Consider the following 26,946-nt stretch of genomic DNA (forward strand, 5'->3'; position numbering starts at 1 on the left):
AAAGGGACACTTAGGAAAGTTCATGATCCTGAACTATGACATTAGTGTGGATTATAACTAAGCAGAAAGATGTTTTGTTTACTTCCATTTGAAAGGGAGGAAGTTAAATCAATCAATTAATTGTGTCCACTTAAGATTTAGATGTAGTTTATGTCAACTGCTTTAGAGATACTTCAGAAGAATCCTCTTCCATGGCCTTGTGACAATGAGGATTTGGCTCCTCTGCACATGTACACCACCTTTCAGCTGGAAGTTGATGGGAAGTGCTGAATTTGCTCATTTTTTCATTTATCAAAGCATCTTGGCACACCAGATGCAATAAAGATATTGTATAGATCAAAGTGTTTCATCACGGCATGAAGTTAATTTTGCCCAGATTTGAAGACTTACCTTTTCAGAATTAAAGGTTTAGAAAATTGCTGTGAATAGCTAAATCCTGTTAATGAATAATGACAAAATTTTCCTTAATGTACTAGGAATTGATTGGATCTAAACCAAAATGTCTTCAAAATAAATTAAGGTAATTGTAAGTGTTTCGTACCCTTTTATATAAAGGATATGGTCCTAAAAAATTGTATTTTCAAATCCAGAGGTAACTCTATCTTCAAAGTGCCTGCATTGTAAGGTAATCTTATTGCAGTTTTAAGTCATTATTTCCCCTGTTGCCTGAGGAATTTTACAGCAGAGCAGTATTAATAAGATGCCAGGAGTACAAATTTCACAACTTAATCTCTGTCATAAATAGAACTCATATAAACAAAGTGGCATTTTCATTCATAATTACATGACCTGCGGCAAATGTGGGTCAGGAACGAAAGGATGTTTGATGTTACATTCTGTGGAAAATCAAAACTTTTGTATTTTGACAAGAAAAGTTAAAAAAAAAATAAAATCGGTGTCTTCTGGACAAGGATTGAACATACTGCAACTTTGAGAAAAGGAGGCTTCTAATTCATCCACACTGTAAATCTCAGCTAAGTGGCATTTAGACTTTACTGTTGGTGATGACAACTTCCTGAGCATTCAGATGAAAAAAAGAGACCTACTGATTGATTGAGTGCACCCCCCCCCTCATTCTGCCAATTCCACAAACACAAAAACTAGGCAGCCAAACCCAGCAGATTGAATTTAAAATGCAACAGATTCGAAGTACTTTTTTTTTTCTTGTCTGAAGCTGGGCCATTTGATTGTGAGCAATCATGAGGACTAGATCTTTCTAATGACAACTGAGTACCTCCTAAAGTCATATGACTTCAGCGTCTCTGGCTCTGAATCTTTTGACTGACTTTTCTGTTTGGTTTTGTTTTAAAGTTTTTGAAGTCTTAAAATTGTTTCCCAGTTGTTTGCATGTGAGCTGGAAACACTCAGATGAACTTGCACCTTCTGCATATCAGTTTTGGAAGGGTTTTGTTACCCTGACTGACAGCAAGAACCTCTTTTGGCTGCCAGGAAAACTTTTGGCCCCAGTAGTTCGAAGGATTTCAAGGCTAATAAGATTTCTGTTTGCTTTAAACAAGCATCCCCTTCTTTTTGCCTCACATCTTGATTACATGTGACCTTCAGAGAGCCTCCAAATGTTAATACATTACTTGGAGATTGGTTTTTGCTACAGTCCAGTGTAAAATTGTAACCATGAAAAATGTTTAATCTGTGACCAAAATAAGGCATTTATATACTTAAATGAGCAGGGGAAGGATTTGCTGTTCTCAAAATTTCTGTGGCAATGACCTGACAGAGCTATGACTTAAGTTAAATCCAACTTCAGATTCTGATCTCTTGTCATACTTGGTCAATGTTTATTGGATGGAATGTATGGATCAAAATGAACGTCTTGAAACAACAAGTAGTGCCAGGCATTCTCTGCTGCCCTAATATTTCTCACGGGCCGAGATATAACACAAGCAGCAGCCAGTGGCCCAAGTATTGTAATGTATTTGGTAGTTTGGTATCTTAAAGCCTTTGAAAAATGAGCATTTGGGACGTCCCCAGGTGGGGGAAATTCTCTGAAGTGGGCTGGGAGAAAGAATGAGCCAAGAGGAGGCGAGGGACTCCTGAGTGTCTCCTGCTCAGCCAGTGTCCAGCAGGCACAGGCAGGTCAAACACACAGTGCCACAACTCCCGGCTCGGTGGGTGAAACCCTCGTGTGTTTTGTCCCACGCTTGAGAGGGTGTTAATTCCTTGCAAAAGCCTCTTTGTTTACTGAAGTGCTTGCTTTATCTCTCTCTGTTCTGGTCTGATGGTCTCAGTGCTCTGATGGCTCCTCAGAAGTGTCTAGCCGATGATCTCAGCCCCGGCCCGAAAGGCTCGCCCTTGTCTGCAGGAGGAGTCGTAATTCAGCCTCCCGGCTCGCTCCCGCTAAGCCGCTGTGGCAGGCGAGCGCTGCGGGGACAGCTGCGCCCGCTGTGCTCAGTGGCTTTACAGTATTGACTGAACTGCCACATGCAAACTCGTCTGCTTAAGGCTTGGGCTAATCACAGTGCCCAAAATGACATGCAACCCTTGCTCTTTGCAGCTAGAGCCTTCCCTTGCTACAAGGTCCGAGGTGGTAGTGAGTGAGGATCATGATTTGCTAGCTGGATTGAGTAAGAAACGACAGGTAGGATTTATTTCTCACTTGCCAAACACCTTCACAGACTTTTCAATAGCTTTCTATAATTGGCTTCAGTGACAGCCTCCCACAGGCGCTGTGCACATCCAGGGGAATGGGTCTGTGCAGGAAAGGTCTGTTCGTTAGGGCAACATCTGCAATTGCTTTAGGCTGCCACAGCAGTAACACTAAAACTCCAAACCTACCATCGTTACCACCAAAACTCACCTTATTGTGGGCCGTGATTTTCATTTAATGATGATCTTCTTCATGTAGTGTTCTGTGCATTGAAGGGGATATTATGATTAATCAGACTAGGATGTCATGCAGCTCAAAATGCCTTCAAATGGATCTGTAGGGAGACTCTTTTCACAAGCACCATCCCGACATGCCCTGGTAACTGGCCTGCAGAGACCGGAGAGCTGGACACTGTTATGGAACTGTGTCCTGAGCTCCACCACTTAAGCATTAGTGCAATTCAGTGAGCTTGGCATCGATGGGTGAGGACTTTGAAAAACAGGAGGATCTGTGCAATGTGACAGCATGGACTGCACAGCAAGTTAGTCTGAAAGGAATTCGGAGCCAAGTTTGAACAATTTATTCTGAGATGATAAAACAAGCCCAAAATGACACACTGCAGGCAAGTTTGAGGTAAGTTGTTGCATTTTCCTTTAACACCAACGTTATTTTTCTGGAAGTTTCTTCAGTGATACGGTGGCTGCTAATGGATCAACAATCCATGTGAAGCATGGACAGTAATCTCACCTTGGTAACTGAGATGCTCAGGTGTCTACTCAGCTCAGATGCTTCTTTCTTACTGGGGAACAATTGTACAGTTAACTGGCAACAAAAAATAAGGGAAGCACAGAGCTGTTTCAGCTGTGAAGCAGAATCTCTCTCTAATACTGTCCAGCTGAGTCCAGCACTGTGAATGTAATGTTTCCAAATGGCCACTGTCAGGAAAATAAGTAATGATTGTGACTCTGCACGTAATGGATTTGATATTCACAGCCCACCCCGACCCTTGGATATTTTACATTAGTACTTTCACTGAAGGTTGCTTTGGCTCAGGCACCGCAGGAGAAAGAGTTGGGGGTTGCAAGAGGTAAGTGTTAGAAAGAAATTATAAACTTTTAACTGTACAACAAGTTTGAAGAGGAGCTCCAAAAGATATGTTTTTACTTCTGAAAAACAGAAGTAAACAGAAAAGCCTGTTTAGTTATTGCAGAATAACTCAGTAGGGACAGTGCATCTAAGGGAACTCTAGCTTTGAGGCACAACGTGGTGTTGATTAGTGCAAATAAAGCTCTTCAAGAGTCACCTTTCAGCAATTACAATCAGACACTGCCACTGTGGCTTCAAAAGCTTCATTAGCAAACCCTGCTCCCAGTGAGAGCTGCAAATCTCTGATACCCCAGAAGTTTTAGCTGATGGAGAACTGTCTTGCCTTATTTATTTTCTTCCAAATGAAAGAAGTGGGAAGATAATTACACATTCCTTCATCCTGATAAATAGCATTAAAAATCAAAATAGATCCTCCTGAAGAAAACGCAGCCAGTGGTATAGTTCTAAAGAGATGAGGATAATTTTCTAGTTGAGTAGTATAAGTCAGGGTACCTTCATGTTTTATTTTCACCTAAAGGGACAACCTAAAAAAATGCAGTGTGTTTTAGCCAAAAGAAAGGTATCAAAAACGATTTATCTTTTTCTGTTTTTGTTAGGACTGTCTTATGAAACACCTGCAAATACTGGAAAAAACAATTTTCTACCAGTTTTCTCCTAATCCACTAGTGACATAGAAAATTCTTTCTTGGTTAGGGAAAGGGCAGTTGGCAGTGCTTTGTTCATGTTATTCTGCCAAATGCTGGCAGGCTTTTTCACAGTGCCAGTGGTAATCTATTTCCACAGTAAGTGGGAAGACTTCTTGCTGTTTTGCCTGCCAGTGTACTAACTTCCCATTAAAATACTGGGACAAATTAAGTTTAGTGCTCTTTCTAATTTCCACATGAATTCATTATTTGGCAGCTATAATAAATGTTGTATGCCAGAGTTCCTCCCTAACCTACGTCTCTTACTGACTCACTGCTTTGTATCTGCTGTAGTTATTTGTTTACTCTGAGAATTAAGTGATAATACAGTGAAATATCAAAGAAATAATTACAGCGATAGTTGCTTTTTTTCTTGTAGTTGTAATGGGCTAATTTATTAGGAAAGACTCATGAAACCACCAACTAGAAGCTGTGTTTTCTTGATTTTCAATGGTCTCTATTGTCTGGCTTGTCTCTCTCTAACAGATCTGTGGCCAGACAAATGGGCTCCTGCAGTTTGATTCTACCCAGGAATATGTTTGGACAATAAAGTCGCTTGAGGATAACCTGTTGGCCAGAATCGATTGAGGAACAGTCTTCAGTGATATTGGTCTTCCAATAAAACACTCTGTACTTGTAAGCTGCTTCCTCCAGAGCAATACAGCCTGAAATTTTAGAACAGAGAATAATTAAAAGCAAGATAGCTGCTATCTGTATAAAACTATCAACACGAGTTTGTCTGTTGACCAAATACTGATTGCATTCTTACCCTTGGGTTTGACGTGACTTCTGTTGTGAAATTGGTACGAATCACAGATGCTTCAGTCAGGTTTGAAGGAACCTTGGAGGTCATCCAGGGCAACTCCTGCTCAAAGCAGGATCAACACTGAAGTTAGACCAGGCTGATCAGGTCTTTGTTCAGCTGTGCCTGTAAGCCTCCAAGGATGGAAGATCCACCATATTTCTGGGTCCCTGTTGCAATGTTTGTTCATCCTCTGAGTGAAAAATGTTTTCCTTGTGTCTAGACTGAACCACTTCTATTTCACCATCTCATCCTCCTGCCATGCAGCTTTGTGAAGAGCCTGGCTTAGCTGGCTCTGTCTTCCTGTTGAACCCCCTCCCCTCCCCAGGTTATCCCTACAGCTTAAAGGGCAGTAATTGCTTCCCTCCAGCTCCTGGCTCTGCTTCAGTTGGCACAGCCCAGCATGCCGTTGGCTTCCCTTGCTGCCTCACATTTAACCTGCCCAATGCAAGAAGCAGTGTGATACTGGGACTGATTTTTCTGTCCCTCAGACACCCAGCAGCATGTCTCCTTTGCCATGGGAATTTTGTTCAGGGAAGTCAAGGATATTACTGAAGCTTATGGCACAAAGCCAAGGTTTCAGCAAGCAAAGGGAACGCAAACAACCCATGTGAAATTCCTCACATAAACTTTTCTGCATATGTAATTAATATGCTTCTCCTAAGTAGGACTGGGAAGGGAGAAAAGCCTGATAAATGATATGTTGACAAAAAAAGGAAGATAAAAGAGACTGGGGAAAAGCACTGAAGTGAGCAGAAATTTGCTGCTGATTCATTAGGGTCATGGTTTCACCTGTTGACTCTGTAGTAGTTAAACATGTAGAACAAGGCTCTGTAGCTACAACAGAGAAGTATCCGGGAAGGGATCTGCATTCAATGCAGACATATCTGCTAGAATAAAAACAAGAGCTGTGGAGTAAATCCAGAGAAGTTTAAATAAGAAATATTCCAGAGGAACTGCCTGGCAGCACTTGGCAATTGTCAGCTGCTGCTAAAAGTAATTTGTTTCCTCTGGAAGATATGGTAGGAACTGCAGGCTGAAAAGTATGTCTACAATTACTATCTTTTCACAGTAACAGATGTAAGTGGAGTGCTGACAGCACAGGGTGCTTAACAGCAGGCAGGATGCTGGATACTGCACAGGGAGGGTATGGCATGGAATGGGAGCAGAGAGTGCTGGGCTGGAAGCGGAAAGGTCTCTGTTACATCGGGGGGGAGTTTAAGCAAGAATTTGTGGTTAACCCTCCTGTGTAAGTGCATCTGGTAGTAGGGCAGTTCTGGGGGGAAGGGTCAAGGCAGCTGGGATCAACCCGAGTGATGTACCTGCCGAGGAAAGGCTGCTGTGCTTGGCAGAGGGGGGAATCTGGGAGCCTGCCAGAATAATTTCAGAATACTCCAACTGAAAGCATTGCAGAAATGGGCGAGAAATGTTGTACAAGGAACTGGTGCAAATCCCATCTGGAAGAGTGAGTGTTGTTACTCTGCTACTATTTACAGGGATTAAAAAAGGGATTTTAGCACTTATTTGAAATGTTTACCTAGGATAAGCAGTAAATCCCCCAAAGCCTCCCCTCTGAAAACTGAATCATTTGTTGGAACTGTTTGGTCTAGGGTGCTCTGAGGGTTCTAAGTCTCAATTTTAAATATTAGACAAGCCTAATGAGCAGAGTCTGTATAACATTCACAGCATTTATTGTTAGGCTCAGAGTGAGAGCATGTTTTACAATTTCCAAATTGCCTTGTTCAAAGAAAAGATGATACTTTAGATTTGAACCTCTATTGGTTTGTAGACTGCTTGTGTAATAAACACATAGAGAAATAAAGGGAAATACAGTTCCTGGGTTGGCTTGAGAGAACTTCTGGTAAACATTGTCTCTAGTGGAATTACATTACCAACAACAATGAAGAGTTGCCAAAAATACATAAATGTATCTATCTCAGGGGGGGAAGCTATTAATGAGATTGTCCTTCTATGAGTAATCCTGTACCCAGACCACCTCCTATGAGATTATCCTTTGAAGAAACAAGCCCACTGAGAAGTCCTGCTGTGTTGGAAGGAGTGTTGTGTGGAGCAATTAACCACAGGAACAGCAGTGCTGATTGCAAGTGGCTGCTGATCCAGTGAGGAAGATCCACATACCAAAACCAAGCGAAGAGAGGAGGAAGGCATGAGGGAGGTGTGGAGTATCACACCGTGGAACAAAGAGTGAGTCACCTTGTGCCCTCAGTGGGCAACATGGTGAGTTTCCAAAACCAGCTTGGTTCTAGTTCTGTTAACTCATGCCTGAGTTGAGAGATAAAGGAGGCAGAATTAAGTAAGCAAACATGTTAGATTGACACTGAGCTGCTACAGAAAATAAGGATGAATGTAAAAAATGAATCACGGGTAGGCAGTGTGTCTTTCAGCACAGCAGACAACTTCACATCTGACAGCAGAGGGGTGCTGTTGTGACTATCCTGTGCTGTACATTTTATCCAGGCAAGACTTCTCTAGCACATAACACTTCCCCAGTGTGGAGCTAATGACACAAGGCAGGCTGGCACACTTGGCTCTGCCTGCTACGAACTGCATTTTTTCTAAGTTTTCATTGCACTGATGGACTTCATTCCAGCCAATTACAAAGTGTGATAGTTTAGCAGGAAGCAAAGCCAGTGTATGGATCTCCCTCTGGCTGGTAAGTGGGAGAGGTAAGTATACCACATAAATGGGCAGGTAAGTGTGAATTGTAAATGGAAATTGTAAGAATTAAAATGGGAATCACAAGAAAATAGCTTATTGTCCATCATAAGCTCACTGGAGAGCAAATGGAGAAGTGGCAAGAAGGTTCTCTGCTCAGGGGCTGCAGGCTGGTGACAAAGTGACACTGAAAGCCAGCAGCAGTAAGGCAATGCTTCAGTACACCAAGAGCTGCTGGGGCAGACTGGTGGGACAACCCAGCCACAATAAATATTTGAGAATTTTGGAGCTGCTTCAAAGCACAATAAACCACAATCTTGCTGTTTCAAGCATACAAATTCCCATTGTGTGAAAAATGAAAAAAATTAGAAAAAAAATAAAAAAAAAGAACATAAATGTGAAATTGGGCAAAGGCTTCCAGGAACAGCACAAGCACTTGAAATACACTGTAATATCTTAGTGTCTACCCAAGCATATTTACCCTGTTTGCTGCAATGGTATTCACAGTTAGATTTGACATGTGGGTTTCCCTCTGGAGTGAAGGGGAGGTCTGCTTGTCCTCACTGCAATTTTTAATTGAATTTATGCTCAGTCAGCATAACGTGATTGCTCTAAAGATGGCTTCTGTGTGCTCATAATAAGGTTAAAACTCAAGTAGTAATTGCAGCACCTAATAATGTTTCACCACTTGCCAGAAGGCCCAGCCAGCATCTGGCCAGCTGCAGGTACCAGTTCAGCACGTCCCTGGGCAGTGGTGATGGGCAGCACTGAGGTGGGACAGGCCATCCTGCAGGGCCTCCTCTTCCTGCCAAACCTCTCACAATCTGTTCCCTGCACTAAACACTGTATCACAAAAAAGTTAACACGACATCGTTCACACCTTTGCTCTGCAGTATTTATCAGTTCCTTGAAGATGCGCAGCTGCTAGGAAGACTGCTGAGAGGATAATAAGGTTTTTGATGTATTTATGTGAGGATTAAGATTTTTTTTTTTTCATCTCGAAGAAATTAATTTTCCTCTAATCAACAATTGTAACAACCAATAAGCCTCGTGAAAATTTGTGTGACCGTTAGGTGACAAAGCTTCAGATGAAGCCTGTTGTGTTCCTTCTTAAGGTTTTTACTTTTCATTTCTGTCCCACCTGACCCTGATAAACTCATTTTTCCACTATACTCTCAGCACAAAACAAATTATAGTTCTTTCTCTCTTCCCCCCTTTTAAGGTGTGCCAAGTTTTCCCATTAATCGTATCTTATTATTTACTCAGAAAGTTACCAAAGACTGAGATTTGTCATGGTGTCAATATTTACTTAAAATACCAATTTTAGCGTCTGTATAGACAACTGAACTTGGTTGTATGCAATGTGTAAGTTGATAGATAGAAGGTAAATTACAAATATGTCATCTCTGAATTATGAGAGAAAATGGATAGACATTTGTAATTTGAAGGCATCCAGGAGAAAAGAAAACTTGAAAGGTATAAATAAGAACTCTGCCAGCAAAGGAACAACTCAAAATGGTATTGCCTTGCGTTTTATAATTGGCCACATAACTTGGGACAATAACTCACTCCTAAAACCCCCTCACACGTAGTTCCTGTCATTTTGGTCAAGGTCTACTACTGCCAGCCTAGTTTATGAACAAATTTTGGAGAGAAATGCATGTGCCCTTAGGGACACTTTACATACCCTGGGTGAAACTTCCAGGCATTCCTGCACAGGAGCGCTGTGAACAACTTGTCCTCTGGATAACCCTTCAAAACGATTCACTTGAGCAGTGCTCTTGTTATATTTTAAACGAAATTAGTTATATTTTAACAAAAGCTGTTGGGGGGGTGTCCCTAAAGGCTGCCTGGGAACACAGACCCGCAATGGCGCCCTGGGCTCTGAGGGGCCGAGGGGGCGTGGCCAGTGCTGGGTGTGTCCGGGGGCGGGGCTATGACTGGTGTGGGGGCGTGGCCAGGAGCGGGTGTGTCTGGGGGCGGGGCAATGCCTGGGTGTGCCGGGGGCGTGGCCATGGCTGGGTGTGTCCGGGGGCGGGGCCGCGTCCCGCGCGCGGCTGTGCCGGTGCGGCGCGCGCGGCCCCGCCCCGCCGTGACCTCAGCGCGCGCGCCCCACGTGACGCAGGTGCGGCCCCCGCCCCGCCGCTCCCGGCGATCCCTCCCTGCCCTCCCCTCCCCTCCTTTCCCTGCCCTTCCCTGCCCTGCCCTCCCTGCCCTGCCCTTCCCTCCGTGGATGCGCCGGACCCTCCCCGCCCCCGCAGGTCTGTCCGCGCCGGTGAGGGGCGGGGGGCGGCGGGGCCAGGCCGGGCCCGGCCGCGCAGGTCCCGGGGGCCGCTCGCCGTGCGGCTCAGGGGCGGTCGCGCCGCGGGCCGGGCGCCGGGGCGCGGGGCGAGCGGGGACGGCCCCCCTAGCCCGGGCCCCGGTGGTGCCTCGGCCCCGCCGCACCGGGAGCGCTCCGACAGCCCCGCGGGCTCCGGGCCCCGGTGGCGGCCGCGGTGACCGGGACACCGGGGAAGGACGCGTCCTTGCGGTACGGGGAGGGGCGGGAGAGCAAACCCGACCCCTCACAGATACTGCCCCCTGCTCTTTTACAACGCGTTGGTAGCCTGGAGTACCACGGTGATGATGTCCCTTTGGTACCGCGGTCGTGTCATCCCCTTGGTACCCTGGTGCTGTTATCCCTGTGGCACTGCGGTGATGTTGTCCCTTCGGTACCCACTGAAGGCGGTTTTTCCGAGGGGACAGTAATAAATCCGCTGGTTTCATGGCACTGAGATACCTCCGTTGCCCGAGGTTTACAGTGTGTGCCTTGTGGCGAACGTGCCGCTTGAAAATTTCCTCCAGGCCAAAGTTCTGGATGGAGAATTGTGATTCTCTGTGCAGCATGGTACATCTGTGCTGGGGGGAGAAGAAACATTTAGCACGTGGAGGTTTATATCCCTGAAGTAGCCTTGTTTAATAAGGATGTTCCATGCATCGCTAGTTTGAATTATCTATGACAGACTTTCGGAGAAACTTTATTATCTTCATGCATTTTTTTCACTGTCAGCCTTGTTTTATTAGAATTTTTCAATCTTAAAAAGTGCTTTAGGAGTGAGTTGTATGCAGAATATAGAGAAAATGACCATGACAGTGGATGAAGGAGTGCTTTTGTGAAATATGGGCCAGGCTTATTAATGACCACTTCTGCAGAGCATAAAGATCATTTGTTAACATTGGCAGCAGGGCTTCCTGTGCGTTAAGAAACGCGGTAAGGACATTGGCAATACCAGAAGGATAATGATTCATATGTGCAACATATTTATATTTAAAGTGATTTTGTAAAAAGCTGGATAAAGGCTTTGTAATCAGAAGTGCCTTGCTGTTTTCTGCCTGCTTCTATTGTCCTGTAGAAACCTGGGTAGAATAATTCACAAGACTGCCTATGACATTAGGTCACTTCTAGAGCTGGAAGTGCCAAGGTGAAAGCTAACTCGCCGCTTGGGACGGAACAGCTGCAGAAATTTTCACCTGCTCAGGGCTTTCATTTAATTCCACCATTTTGAGGGTGCTTTGGTGCATTAAATATCAGGTTGTTCTTTTGGTTCACTGCTTCTTTCTTATTTTTGACCTCCGGTGGGGATTTAATTAATACCATCCTTTAGGTTGCCCTTGGCTCAGCTTGATTCCGTGCCAATCACTGTTTCCATTTCAGGGTTGGTTTAGGAAGCATAGTGGAGTGGAACAGGTCTAACTACTTCCGACTTCTGCCTGGTATCCTGTGTGCAGGTTTTTGACTGACAACCTCAAGGCTGAGTGGGCTGGAATGGTCTATGATCACGCTGGTGGTCTCTGGTTTGTTTAGCTGCTGACAGCTGACATCTGTGCTGAAAAGCAGTGTGTGCAAAAGGAAGAACTAGGAAGAAGTCAGGTTTTTTGAGTCGTATTATCCTGTAGTGAAATCTGACCGGAATTAAGCGATTGGTGACTCTGTCCATTTGTGTTTCATACATGCATAACAATGGATGCATTACTTTTTCATGAGATAGGAATAATGTCTGTGGTAACAGTTCTCCTCACCTGTGATCTTTATATCTTCACAGGAGTGACCATAGCTCTTACAGATTGCATATTCAGTAGCTAGAGTTTGAAGTATGGTTCTGACCCCATTTTGAAATTTAAATGGAACTGGAAGTGACTGGTACCACTTACAACCTCTTTGTTTCTGTTATGTATTATGTCATTTGCATCCATTTTCAAATCTCCCTGACAAATTGTTGCTGTTCTGCTATGTGTTCTTTACTAAATGCTAGAAAAAAGAGCTGCACATTCTTCAGACAGACATATTATAAGAAAGAATGTGAAATTACCCCTACTTAAGAAGCTTGCCACTGTAGTATGATAAACTGAGAAAAATGTTTCTCTCATTGTCTTATCTCCTAGATCTTTGCAGAACCATTCTGAATGAGTGTCCACCCCTGAGGTATCTGTGCAAGAGTTTGGTGGCAGAGGGTGAGGTTTGCATGCAGTAAGATAGGTGGAATAATAATTTCTCTCATAAAGTTGTAAGTGCCTTGGTGACCGCTCTGTTCTCCCTGTTATAACATGTTGAAATCTTACCAAGTTTTCCAAAATGACATCATGCATACACAGGGTTACATCTTAAAGAGAATTATGTATGCAGGCGGTGTATGAGCTCTGTCAGTGCTCTTGCAGTCACTCTGAGCTTTTGCAGGACTTAATCTGCTTTCAAAATGGTGCTGGTAGTGTTTCTGTTCCTACAGTTGCCTCGGAGCCCAGATCAGAGGTGGGGTGTTGGCACAGGAGGAAATCGGTGTCGTAGTAAGCTTTCAGTCTGTGAAATGGGAAATGACAAGTGAATACTGGTAGATAGGAAATAATGCTGATGTATGGGGATTTAGCATATCAGTATCCTAACTGTTGCCATTTTGCTGCAAATGCCAAATGGAGACAGAAGAATGTGTGGTTTTGAGGGGTTCATAGGAGTAAAGGAGGATGCTGCCTCGGGAGGATACTTTCCATGTGTCGGGCACCGTGGAGAACGTGGACAAGTGCTTGTTTGGAACATTCAGTAAGTGGATGATGGCAGCTGGTGTTAGGAACTACGTGTCAGATCTGCTACTGGGTGAGAGTGAAAAGGCTGCAGAAGTCTTGAAAGTGGAAACAAGGGAATTTGGTGTGTCAAAGGAGAAGAGTTCCCTGCTGGGATGATACAGTTCAAGGCAGCAACTAGGAAAGGTCACCAGCACTTAAAATATATGCGGAGTTAAAAATGTAATGCCACAGAAGAACAAGGAGTAATACTGTTTTATTTAGTAAGAGCCCTTTTGCTTTTTTTCTAAAGATCAATATTAACTTCTAAATCAGAGGGTGAAAAATGCAGCTCTTCCCATCCCTTAGAAATTTAGGAGTTTTATAACCATATATTTTGGTTTTTTGAAGCGAGGGGGTGACAGGAAAAACAGTAAGAAAATAATTTAATGGGATTTATATACAGAAAATGTTTACACAAAATTTTTAAGGTATCTATTACTTTTTGAATTAGAGATAAAGAAAACTTAGTATGTAATGGGGAACATTAAAATGTATTCTATGACTCAAAATGACAGTGTTGTTTTTAAAACACTTTGAAGTTCACTTGGCAGCTCAGTACCTTTGTTTCTTTTTAGCAACTGTTCAACTAGTCACACCACCAACAAAAAACATTGTATTTTACCTTGTGACCAAATAAATTATTTCTCTCGGTAGACAACAAAACAAATGAGAGACACCTTGGAGTTAAATCTGAATTTTACTTCCTCTTAAGTAACCCTCTCTATTCTTGTACATTCCAAATACTTTTACAGTGAAAATGAAACTAATAGTTTCTTTTCACATTATCGGTATTACTTTGCAGTTGTAGCAACTTCAGCATTAAGACTGTTCTATTTTGGGACTAGTGCAAGCTGCATTTGTTCGTGTTATTTTGAAGGTGAGCTCTGATTCCCTTTGCTAGCACTGGAGCTGATCGTGTTCAGCATTCCCAAGATTCAACCTTTATTGTTTTTCCCTTTGTGTTCAAAACTGCAGGGAATCTTCTCTCCTTGTTACAAAGCTGGTAAGAGTTCACTGGAAGAACAAGATAAATGTTGCTAGATAGGAGAACAAATTAACCTGAGCCTTTTCTTAGTGTAACCCTGATTGAAGGCTAATGTCAATATGAACACCTAACTAATGTTTCTAATTATTTTGTCAGCTCCATTACTCATGGCATAAATTTTTGTAACCATGGTGTCGGTGTTTGACACTGTTGGTTGAACCTACCCCAGCTTGACTTGGTGAAAGGTTGCAGCTTTCTAAACAGAGAAACAACAGTTGGGGTTGCCCAGAGCTCCCAAAAAGTCAATGATTAACGGACTCATTTGTTCCCAGGGAACCAGGGCTCAGGGCATGCGGTACAAGGGGTGATTGCTTCAGGGGAATGTTATGAGTTACAGGAGCTGTGAGAGAGCTGCTGATGTGGGGATGGCCATCAGCAGCAATTCCACTGCTCTAGGTCTAACCCTGAGGTGAGCTTCATGCCTAGACCTGAGCTTTGTTGAAGAGCACTGTAGCCATAAACATCAGTTTTCACTGTGGGGCTGAAACGTGCTTGCAATTCATTGTCTCTTTTTCTGATTAAATTTGGTTTTGTCTTATTAATAGACTTGGATCGTCTGTCTAATAAACAAACATGAGTCATCTGAAGTTGTTTGCAGCTGTGCTGAAGTGTCATGGCACTAAACTTCTGGAAAAGCAGAATATAGCCAGAAGGGCATTTTTACATGGCCAGCGGTATCTTTCGTCAGGAACCTCAGAACCTTTCCTAAGTGGGGGCAATTCAAGTTATGTGGAGGAAATGTACTATGCATGGCTTGAAAACCCTGAAAGTGTGCATAAGGTAAGTCTAAAACTCACCTTCAAATGATAATATTGGTTCAAGAGTGGTATTTTTTTTTTTTTTACTTTTTAACTTGTTTTTTTATAAAAAGCTCAGGAAAAGGGCTTGTATGAAATGAAAACTGTGAAATTAATTTCCCGCATATTGATTGTTGTAAGATGTGATATTGCAACTATAAAAGTACAGAGGAGCCATGGGCATGATGAGCTGAGGGGAAAGAACAAGAAGTCCGGACCAGAAATAGTAAGCTGCTCTGAAACTTTGTTCCTCCATGGAAATGCTGTTCAAGCAGTGTTAAGTAACTAGTTACACCTGGAAGAAGACCCAAGAATAAAATACATTTCATTTTTTGGTTTATTGTAATAAGCTTGTATCGTAGAATATGTTATATTTAAATAATGTGTGTTGACATTGGTACTTCCAAACTGTTTGAAGAAGATGAATGTTTAGTTCCCTTTAGGTAGCTGTGGAAGTTGTAACCTTAAAACTGAATCTGAAATCGTCAGAAAATTCTTCTGAAGTATCTTGAAAAGTATTTTGTTTTGTCTTTCTGCCTCTCTATCCAGGCAACACACATTTGTTTCATTTTTTTTTGAACTTTAAATCTACTGCCCAAATCCTTTCTTGTGGGCAAAATACATAGACTTATTTTCTAATAAGCTTTCTGCTGACAAGGAAGGCTCTGTTATGGTGATACATGTATAGTAACTTAAGAAGCTGATGAGAAGTCTGATAAATTCTAAGACAGAAGAGTCATTTTCTAGGGAAGTAATGTGAATTGTGCCCAAAATGTTTACCAAATTGGTTGTCTGTTCCCGTATTCTTGATGCAGGTATATCAAAATGTCACTTAAAAGTTGTTGTTCTAAGTTTGATTATGTGTCTACAGCTTGAGGAAGTGATGCACATTGAGGGGGGGAGGGAAAACAAAAAAGGAGACCAAAAAAGGCAGTTCTGGGTGGTTTTTTGGATGTTGTATGGATCTTGATGTGTATGAATTTATTCCTGTTGAAAGCTGATATATGCAGTGACAATGCTGAAGACTGACTGTTATTCACATAGGAGGTAGATTCTAGGTCTGTTATGTTACCCCTTAACCTGGAACTGGAGAGAACTTCTCCAGGAGCGTCTCCTTCTCTCATCCCATCTGACTTGAGACCTCATCCTGTAACTACCAGCTGAAGTTCCACCCAGTGTGGAACGGACTAGCACGTTGTGGGGCTGTGCTGAACTAATTCCTGAGAAGCCCTCATGATGTGTGGGGGGTGTAGATCCATATGAGCCCTTTTTTTATAGAGGACACTGAGGGAATGAACTCAGGCATAAGGAGCGCAGGTGGTGACATCACGGTGACATTGGTTTTATTTTATTTACATTATGTTGGTTAGTGGTGAACTTCTTCCTCTCGGAAGAATGAAATTCCTGGTTCAGACCCTTTGCGATGGAGTGCATTTCGCTGCTGGGAAGCCCGGCAGACCTCTCACGGGGTGAGGAGTTCCCCTGGGTGAGCACAGCCCAAGTGCAGAGCCCTGCATCAGCCGGGAGCGGGGCGGCAGCGCTGGGCACGGGGACCGCGGCCGCCCGGAGCTGGCCAGGGTGCTGAACTAAGGCCTCGGAGATTAGACCTGCTCGTTAATTTGCTGGTGCTCGGGAGTAGGCGGAAATGCTGAAAGTCCTGCCGAAAGGAGATCCAGTTCGTCTGGCGGTTCAGGCACGGTCTGACGATGGATCCTGATGAGGTGATGCGCTTTGTAGGTTGAACAGTGACTGATAAACCAGCAGAAGTGAATCGACAGAGGAATGTAAATGTCCTGGTGGAGTAGGGTGTGGCCTAGGGAGTGGATCCCAGGCAATTCAAGATGCATTTTTGTCGTGGTTTAACCCCAGCTGACAACTAAGCTCCACGCAGCTGCTCAGTCACCCCACCAGTAGGACTGGGAGAGAATCGGAAGGGTAAAAGTGGGAAAACACATGGGTTGAGATAAAGACAGTTCAATAGGGAAAGCAAAAGCCATCCACATGAGCAAAGCAAAGCAAGGAATTCATTCAGCACTTCCTGTGGGCAGGCAGGTGCTCAGCCATCCTCGGACAGCAGGTTTCCATCATGTGTGTAATGGTGACTTGGGAAGACAAATGCCATCACTCTGAACATCTCCCCTTCCTTGTTCTTTCCCCCAGCTTTCTCTGCTGAGCACAATGTCTTATGGTAGGGGATATCCCTTGGGTCAGTTGGGGTCAGCTGTCCTGGCTGTGTCCCCTCCCAACTCCTTGTGCACCCCCAGCTGATGGAGTGGAGTGAGGAGCAGAAAAGGCCTTGATGCTGTGTAAGTGCTGCTCAGCAGTAGCGAAAACATCTCTATTTTACCAACCCCGTTTTCAAATCCAAACCAGGCCCAAACCAGTTATTGTGCGGAAAATTAACTACCCCAGCCTAAACTAGCACAATTATAAAAATGTGTGGATTCTTTTCTAGGTTAACTGTGTGTAATATACTTACAACAGTAATGAACCAAAGTAAATTCACTGTGTCCCTGGTTTATGAGGCTTAAAAGAAGAAGGTTGATGGAAATAATGGATTACAGCTATTCTTGCCTAAATTATTAGGTTTTTCACAGCCTAGAAAAAAAGTGAGGAGGAGAAGAATGTTTCCAATTAATTTTACTTTGTTTCATCAACTTAATTAATTTTTGGTTTCTTGAAATCCATCTGATTTCATCAACTGAAAACTGAGTATCTACCCAAGATTTTTACTGATGGAAATTCTTTGGTTTGGGCTTTTATAAAACAGGTTAAAAATGCTAAGGGTTGAAATCACCCCATTTTCTTAAAAATACAGAAAAATTCATGCCATAATTTTATGACTGTAGACAAGTTGTGAATTTGTCCTTCTGCTATGGAAAGGGATGGAAGTGTTGGAAAATAATGTCAAGACACCATGTGGTGTTGGTTATGGTATTGTTGATAATTTGACTCTGCAGGTCACTCATATTTCAGTGTTTTATTCAGTATGTCCAGCACAGAGAGCCAGTTTGTGCTAGGTCTTTAGATATAACATTCTGTTTAGTTTTCCTCTTTATATCCTATTTCTCCTCATGTTTCTTCTTCTCGGATAACCCCTTTTCAGACGAGATGTGCCTCCCTGATTAGATGGAAATGCTCGGGTTTTTTTGTTTGGTTGGGGTTTTTTTCGTTTGTTTGTTTTTTGTTTTTTCCCCCTAGTCTTTAAAAATCATACTCTATTTGCTTTTACTTAGAAACTCGAATTAATCAAGGCTCCCCTAATGATTTCCCTCTCAGAAGATTTGACTGGACATTTCTTCCCCCGTATGTTTATTTAAAACTGTTTGAAATATGGCTGTCACATTCCAACGAGCATATTCAGTGTTTCTAAGAATCTCTCTGTTCTATGTATATCATGGTTGTATTTCAAGGAATATGCATGTATATACATAGGAGCTTTTATTCTTGGTGCAGATCCATTCCTGATGATTACCTGCTTTTCCTTGTGTTTTGAATTTCCCATCCTTAGAGTAGCCAAAACAACGATCAGAATAAAATGACGTAGTCTCTGAAAAAAGCATCATTATTTCTCCCTGAAGCTTGGTGTCAGGGCCATAGATCATAAGAGAGAAGCTTGACAAGGCTCAGTTATTACTATCACAAGATTAATTACAAAACTGCATGGCTGGATATGGAGTACATAATGCCTGCCATGTTATCCTGCATGCAGCCACTCTACTCTGTGTAATCACTTCCTTGGCTTATGTACTAGGAAAAAGTGTGGGGGCTTTGTTTTGTTTTGACTTCATTTTATTTATTTTCTTTTTTAAGTGATGTAGTGATGCTCAGTGTGTGTCTTTTAAGGCTTTACTGTCCTCACTGCAGTTGATAAATATTGTGATGTCACTAGGAAAAAAACAAACCATCAGGATAACGAATATGTTACTTGCTATTCTAAGTGCAACACTGTTTATTATATGAGAGTGGAATGTTGCCACTGAATCACTTGAATGGTGTCATATTACTTGAAAAAAATAATGGTTAACTACAATATAGATTTGCTGACAGAAGGAAAAAAAAAAGAATGTATCATCTATCACTATAGTAAGTTTGTTTTTTTGCAGATGTATTTTTCTGTTATAAGTCTCCTCTACCATTTTCTTTAAGAACTTTACGAATTTGGTTGAGAAGCTGCAGGTTTGCTGTGAGACCAAGCTGGTCTTCTGTCTCTTCAGTCACATGGCAAATGCTGTTGCCAGAGACTGACATTGATACACAGGACTTGAAGACTATAATCTGGTATCAATCTTGAAAGACACTATAGAAATTTGTAAGGGCTTTGATGGATGTGTATCTAGAAAAAACTAATTTTCTGTAGCCAAATGATGTATTTTCCCTCCCCTCTGATTAAATGTCAAGCCTGCCCAACAAATCAATAAGTTCAAAAATGTGATAGGAAAAAATAGTATAGGTTCTTTCTGTCCCAGCTGGCTGCATCTTCAGATGTAAACATGTTCTTTGTATTCGTGATTTTGGATGAAGAAAGGGTCCTGTGCTGATTCTCCTTAAACAAGTCACTTGTTGGGCAAGTCTATCTGAATTTTGTTAGCAACTCTCTAGGCAGAGCACTTGTCTAAAAAAATATTCAGTTGTTTGTGGGACTGTGCTTTTACATCTAAAGGAAAAGGTTTTGACTCAACAAAGGAGTCAAATGCTAGTGATGAAGTTCTAATCTACAGGTTCAACGAGTCCCCTCCAGTTCCATAACTTGAACTTGGAAGGTTGGATGATGTTTAGCTCTTTTATTCTTCCCCTCTCATGGTGTTTCTGAACACCTTAAATCTTGAAGAAATTTCAATGGGAAGACCTTTTGTTAATGAAAACATGATTTTATAAATATTTTCCTGTTGTGCCATGTTTTTACTACGTTATTTTGATTCTTTTGTGTGTTCTGCAATGAATATATTAAGTAACCTTTTTAAAATAAACTCCCTGGGCTAGTTTTTGTCTTTTCTGGCCCTTGGTTCCTTGAGATGTGTTAGTTTGAAGCTCACAGCCAGGGTAAATAACATGCAGTGCACAAAATTAAATTTATATCGGTTCTTCTATTCCAGTCACGAAGATTTTAAAGTTTTGAAATAGCTTTCTTTTTTTTCTGGAGTTAGCCAGCTGAGGGAAGTGTTTTATGACCTTTCATTAACTTCTATGGCAACTGTAAGCTGGGCACAAGTATTGCTTAGTTGCCTGCTAGTGCAGACTTCCTTCTTGGTTGAGTATAAGCATCTCAGATGTTTTATCCCCTATGTCTGTTAGCATTCATATATCTAATACCATTCTAATCTGGGACAGTGACCATCTCATTAGAATGGAAACAATTCAGGAAAACAAGATTTGGGCATATGTGAGTGAAGTAGCTTGTGTAAAAGCACAGATGGAAATGAAAGGATCTTTTGCTTGTTGTGATTCAGCTTCTGAAATAAGTACCCTTCTAAAGTTATGACTTGGACCTGGAACCAGGTCCATAATTTCTTTCATAGTAAGGTGACCTAAGATGGTGAGGAAGGCATCTTAGAACAAAAGCCTCACTCAAAAAGACTTTAATTGCTTTTAAATAGTTTCTAAAAGAAAAACCCTTAAGGATTGATTCTGATATAGTGTATTCAGTTATGAATTATAGAATTCATAAATTCTATAAGTATAATTAAAGGAATGGATTAATTTCATTTATTAAAGTTCTTTGTTTTGTAGGCTCTTTACCAGCCACATAATATCATACCCATTCCTGGTTGCCTGAATAAATAGCACAGTTAAAAAGAGCTGTGTGAATGGATAGTGGATGAAGGTGTTTTGCACTCATATGTGCTGGAGAGTTTTCCACTGAGCAAGCTCAGTGTAAGAAATGGGAGGAAGAGGGCTCTGTGTAAATAAAACACACAGTTGCTACTGAGATTTGGACGTGTCAGTGCTCTCTTTTTGCTGGTAATTTGTGGTACTTAACACTGTAATGGGGTGCATTTGCACCTTGAAGGACCTGCTTTTGGTTGAGACTTCTGTTTGAGGTAACAAATTTCCCTTCTTCCTCTCTGTACACGTGTCCAGTCCTGGGATTTGTTCTTCCGAAATGCTAATGTTGGCCAAGCACATGATCCCCATCTGCCAGCACAGCTGGAAAGAAAAGCATCATTTCTTCAGAGCCACGGCCTGGCCCAGACACCGGGTAAAGCTGAAAAGCTTGTTGAAGATCACCTTGCTGTGCAGTCTTTGATCAGAGCATACCAAGTAAGTGTTCTCTGGGGGGAGGTGTGGGAGGGCCTCTACTTTGCAAACAATATTTTTCTTCCTTTTTATGTTCTTGTTTGTCTTCTGGGCCTAACTATTGTCTTTCTTCTGATCCAAAATACCTTGAACTAGACAGCTTTTGGTTTCCTGCACAGTGTCTAAACACAGAAGTGCTGGATTCAGACTGGGGAGATCCTCTGGTTTAGCAAACTCATTATCCATATTACCTGCAGACCTGTTGTTGGTCATCTGATTTAGCCTGGAAGCACTTTATGAAGATAGTTGTTAGTGAAAGGGAACATGAATCTCTTGGGTTTTGTCCCTTTACAAGGAGCAGGAGCCAAACAGGTCGAAGCTTAGCCTTTGCTATTTTTTTGGCTCCCTGGACTGTATTAAGATTTTTTGTGTGTGTGTGTTTGTGTGTCTGATTCAGTAAGTTGCCTGACCAAACTGGAAAGCCACATTACCTGAAGTAACTGTGCTTCATGTGAAGGGAGCTTTCCTGTGTATACTGGTACTAGTGAATCTCCAGATGTGTGCAGTGAAATAAGAACACTCCCCTCTCTTCAACAGCAAACTTTTCCATGATCCAAGTCTTCACCTCTGGGAAAGTTTGTATTACAGCTCTAAATGTTACTTTTTGTAAGAAAGGATGAAATGTACTTTCCTGCTCTTACATTTAGGGAGAATTTTGAGATTCCTGATTTGAGCAGGATTATAGATAAAAAGAGAGAGGAGAAATGATGAATTAACTAGAAGCTGAATTTTGGAAGGCTGACAGAGTTTGGGTCAGCTTTGATGGATTTCTTTTAGAGAGCTGTTCATCAAAGCTGACTTTGTTTCACACTCAAATTTTTAACCCTTCTATGACATTGAGAAATTAGGCCTAATATCGTTATTTTTCCTCTAAATGAAGGAGGATTTTGGAAATAATACAGTGCTTTTGGTTACATATTTTCTAAATGTAAAACAAATTTAAATATTTTTATTTAGACTTCTATTTAGTATTTTGATTTCAATAAAAGGCTTAAAACCAGTGTAAAACGAAACAAAAAACCCCAACCCCGAAAACCAGATCTGTGTTGAGCAAAATATTCCCATTTGATTTTTATTTTTTAAATAAGTATGTAACTTCCCAAGAAGTTTTTCTACAATTTGACTTGAGCAGATCTGTTCTGCCCTGCCTTAAGAATTTTAACTCCTGCCTGATGTCATCAGAGAACAGAAGAGGAACTTGTTGAAAGCCTTTTTTTGTACACATCACATTGTCACCTTTGAGTTGGAAAGGTGTTGTAAAAGAGTATAAATGCTTGTGAATATAAAGAATATATGAAATTTGCTTAGAAATAGGTGTATAGAAAACTGCCACTTTTGCTTGCAGTAAAGAATTGGTGAAGAATTAGAGAAAATTGGAGAATGTGAGGCTGCTTTGATGTGATGTACTTGAAAATAGTTCAGGGATTGCCATTTTGTTCCCTGTGTTTGAAAGAGTGTGCTGTCCAAGTCAAGAGATGGAACAGAAATGTCTGTGTGAATGGCAGGCACCTATGTGTCTGCAGCAAACAATCAAAGAGGATTGCCTAAGGCAACTGTCTGTTTTTTAAAAGGTATTTAATACCCTCTCAATTCAGTGTTGAAGGGGCATAATAATTTGTGACCTTCCCTTGCCTGATAATGAAGTGAAATGCAGAAGGATACAGGATTTTCATTTCTCAAACCTGTCAGTGTTTTATGGTTTTTGTGGCAAACTGCTTTGTGGTCTGCTGAGCTGGACTTCTGAAAAGGCAGTTAATCTATTGCTTCTGGACACACTGAAACAAGGATTTCCAGTGAAATGTGTGTGCTTAACAAAAGCACGTCTAGAAAAATTGATTTCTTGAGTCTTCTTTTATTTTGGGGTGGGTTTTTTTGTTTTGGTTTGGCTTTTATTGTTTGTTTGTTTTCTTTGTTTTCTTTACATCTTAGTCTAGAAGTCTTGATTTTAAGGTCTGCTTTCAGGTAGTCTATACTTGCATTTAGTCGAAGTTATGGCAATTGATGAAAATTTTTTATGCATGTATTTCCACAAGGTTGATCTCCAATTTTTGCAGATGTTACTATTTCCTGTAGCCAGTGAAAGTAGTAGAAGTTATTAAGAATAGCTTGATATTGAGGAAAATATTGTCATTTAGTTAAATGCTCCTGAAGTGTAATATGGGACATCATTTTACTGATTTGCTCTTCTGGGTTTTGGCATTTTTGCTGGTCTTCTTCCTCTTCCTATTAATAGTATAGAGCAGATGTAACTTAAGGAGGTGAATTCTTTCCCGCTGATGATGCTTGAGACAGAATTGTTTGCTTAGTTCCAGTCAGATAGACTTAGTGCTGCTGTAAACAGTCAGATGGCACAGATGATGCCGTGGGCATCATTTGGCCTGTCAGGGTTTTATTACTGGTGATTCATGAGATGCAAAGAATTGCAGAAATCAGGCTGAGTTTACAGGGCTGGTGGTTCTAAAAAAGATGCTGCATTTCTGTTTTTTTTTTATGACTGGAAACCGTTTTGTTATGAACTCTCCTGCAAATATAGAATATTTGGATCAATCATACTCTATGACTGTGTGATGCACTTCACTGTTAATAATACAGTTTATAATTTCTTTTTTTTTTTTTTAAGGGACAATTAGGATACTCATAGTGTGAATGAAATTCTACCCAAGTGGTCTTAATTCATCATTCAAAAGAAAAAATTTAAGGAGAAAATATTCATATATTTATCTATACAAAGCTTTTCATGAGTTAATCTGACATATGAGAGTCACACATAAGAGACATATTAAAAATTGTTTTATATTTGTGGCTCGATTGAATCAAAATTTCTTGTGTGGCAATGTTATATGATAATGTAAGGCACTAGTTTATAGCAACTTGTGGCATGCATTGATACCAGTTATACTTATAACTGAAAACTGGCTAAATTCCCCACTCAATTTGTGTTCTTTTGTGTCTTGAATGCCAATTTTTATTACAGATCAAATTTCCAAAATTTCACAATTGAAAATGGATGCTATCAGATGCTATTTGATGCAGAACAGAGCTCAGGAAGAGCAATCCTTTCACTACCAATATAAACTACTTCAGCACCCATCAGTGTTTTAGGTCAGCAGTGCTGTATTTTAGTATTCTGCAGGTTCAGAAAGGAAGATTCAAGCAGAAATACAAAATTATTGAATTGGCAAATGATAAGACCTATAGACTAGTCATAGTTTCTTAATTTTACTCAGAGATTGAGAGTAATCTTTAGTGGCTTTCTTCACTTAAACTTCAGTGTAATCCCAGTTGAATTGTGTGTCAGATAAAATAAATGTTATGTTCTAATGTGTATTGATTAATTTTTAATACAGGTAGTATATGTAGCCAGTGATATAATGCTTTTTTTTTTGTTCTTATGAGAAAATTTGGGAAATATGTGACCCTCTCATCACACTAGTGGTGTTTGCTTATTTGACTTAATGGCTGAGATATATACTGTGGAGAGATATCAGTGAATTTTTCCCTTTGTCTGACTTCTGTTAGTGTGATTTCATTTTTCTCTTACTTTCCTCCATTTTCAGATCCGTGGTCACCATGTGGCTCAGCTAGATCCCCTTGGAATTCTGGATGCAGACCTGGATTCGTTTGTTCCATCTGACCTAATTACTACAATCGATAAGCTCGGTGTGTACGTCTGCCTGCCTTCTTACTTGCACTGGTCATTTTGCTCTTGTGTCTCCTTGGGCTGAGGTGATTAAATAAGACATTTCACAGAACCATAGAAAGGATTGGGTTGGAAGGGGCCTTAAAGATCATCTAGTTCCAACCCCACTCCATGGGCAGGGATGCCACATTTCAAGGAACCTTCTCCCTTTTCTGCTTGCTGGTATCATGAAATAGTGCCTTTGAGTATCTGTAAGGGGGCTAAAGTTTCAGGACTATGGAATTTCTACTCTGAGATCACAGGTGAGGTTCCTGTGAATTCTTCTTCTGATGAATGATGATTATAAGCACTCTATAAAATCCCTGAATCTTGTATTTTTGAACCACACCAGAAATTAATACTAATCAATACATTAGGCCAAGACTCTGGTAATCTAAATTACTCTTACACCATTATGTTTGATATGTGTTTGAACTGGGGGCATCTGAAGGCTAGTCAATAGGGAAAACAAGCAATAAATAAAACACTGGACAGAGAGACTTAGGGAAAATTTCATACCCAGTTTGGATTCTAGTGTCTGATACTTATTCCTTCTGTATGTCTTGAAGAAGTCTGTTTGAAGTTATCAAAAGAAAAGGTGGAAAGCGTAGAATTCTTTGCTTGTGGGTATAATCCAATGGTGATCACTTGAGTTTACTGCTGGAAGAGTGTGGTGCACAAGGTCTGCCCTGGTAAAGGTAGTTCTGGTTGCTTGGAGGGCAGGTCTCAGAAATTGCACTGATCAATTGCTTTGCCTCTCTCTGCTTGAATAAAAAAACACCTGATTGATTTTTCTCTACTCTTCAGTCTACCTGGTTTGTTTAAAATGTGGTTTTCTACTTGATGAAGACACTGAATCAATTTTTCTTTGATGTGTTGGGAAGCTTTTCGGACCAGACATAAAACGTAGTGCAAGCAGTAGATAAAGCACATTCTTCTTAATTTTACTGTAAGCTCATCTACTGCCTCATTGCTGCTGTGTTTTCTATTTCTGGTGGTAGGGAAAGAAGCAGTTCTGATCATATAAAGGCAGTAGAGTGCCTAAGACTGTAAATTGAGAGGTGCTTACACAAATTGGGCGTTCTCTCTGAAGTTTGTCAGTTTTAATTAAAGGAAAGTACCTACTAGTAAATATATTAGACATTTAGTGAGTGAATATAGTTTGGAGCATAGGTCAGAGCCAGCACATCAGTGCACATTTCTTTGGAATGTACAGATAGTTTAGTACAGTGTTGTGACTGGTCAGAAGGCGTCACACTGAAGCCCTTGTGCCCATAGGAAAAATATGTGAGACCTCTGAATGAGATGTCTCTGAGAGTGTAACTGAAGTGATTTCAGTTTGTGAGGGCAAACAAAATTTCTGCCCTGGTCTTGGCACAGCAAAAAAGAGGAGGGTCTCAAATGTTACCCATCCTTGAATGTTCCAAGCAGGAAACTTATGAAAGGTCTCTGCTAGTACAGAAAGTATTTTAGTGTTTGATTTTTTTTCTGTGCATTTACTTCATCCTTCCTTCTGGTTTCTTTTTGAGAAACCTTGTGGTAGGAAATTTCTTCTGAGAGTTGCTTCTGAAAATGCAGGTAGTCACAGATGTACCTACTGCATGATTCGGGTTATAGAATTGCTCTCAGGATTTCAGTAAGGTTGTATCTCTTTAAACATGAGGTGATGCTTCAGTAAATATGTGGTGCTGCAGTACAAAGCACAGATGTTCTGTGTTTGCCCAGATCACTCCTGTACGTGTTCTGGTTTATGCATGATAGCACATGAAGAGCCTGTGAAGTCTGAGGGAAAGTCAGCAAAGAAAAAACCCAACAAAACAGTTAGCACTGCTTTGTTTCAAATGACACTAAAGCCCCTGTCATTCCCTGTGTCCCTCTAACCTCCTGCTGGGAAAACACCTCTTACAATACCAAAAAGGAGAAGTAGTGGTACCTACCCTTTTTTTTTGGTTGCTCCAGGTTTGAAATTTTAATATATTGTTAAAATTGTTATTAAAACCAAAATGAATATTTTAAAATATATTATTTTTAAAGCAGAAAATGTGTTATTTACTGACAGTGCTGTATAGTAAAGTGGTGCCAATGCAGTCCTGTGACCTGACTTCAACTCTAAATGCTAAGTTCTGTTATTATTTCATCTTTAAATTGCTGCTTCCTTTTC

The 26,946-nt window shown here is 41.1% G+C and overlaps 1 protein-coding gene across 3 annotated transcripts in view; it reads left to right on the forward strand.

The window, feature by feature from the left end:
• The first annotated feature begins 9,982 nt into the window (after window positions 1-9,982).
• The window catches only part of OGDHL (oxoglutarate dehydrogenase L), a 54,403-nt gene continuing 37,439 nt past the window's right edge, over window positions 9,983-26,946 (forward strand). The window contains exons 1-4 of one of the 3 annotated variants that reach the window (XM_027720716.2): window positions 9,983-9,998; window positions 14,558-14,792; window positions 20,891-21,070; window positions 24,664-24,766. In XM_027720716.2, coding sequence (XP_027576517.1) covers window positions 14,586-14,792; window positions 20,891-21,070; window positions 24,664-24,766 — 490 coding nt within the window. In that variant the 5' untranslated portion in view covers window positions 9,983-9,998; window positions 14,558-14,585. Of the gene's footprint in view, window positions 9,999-10,059; window positions 10,135-10,301; window positions 10,404-14,557; window positions 14,793-20,890; window positions 21,071-24,663; window positions 24,767-26,946 lie in introns of those variants that run through there. The other 2 variants (XM_027720714.2, XM_027720717.2) reach the window with 2 other exon arrangements.

This window comes from Pipra filicauda, unplaced genomic scaffold, assembly GCF_003945595.2.
Source record: "Pipra filicauda isolate LSUMZ 115617 unplaced genomic scaffold, ASM394559v2 scaffold173_size1550139_pilon, whole genome shotgun sequence".
NCBI lineage: Eukaryota > Metazoa > Chordata > Aves > Passeriformes > Pipridae > Pipra > Pipra filicauda.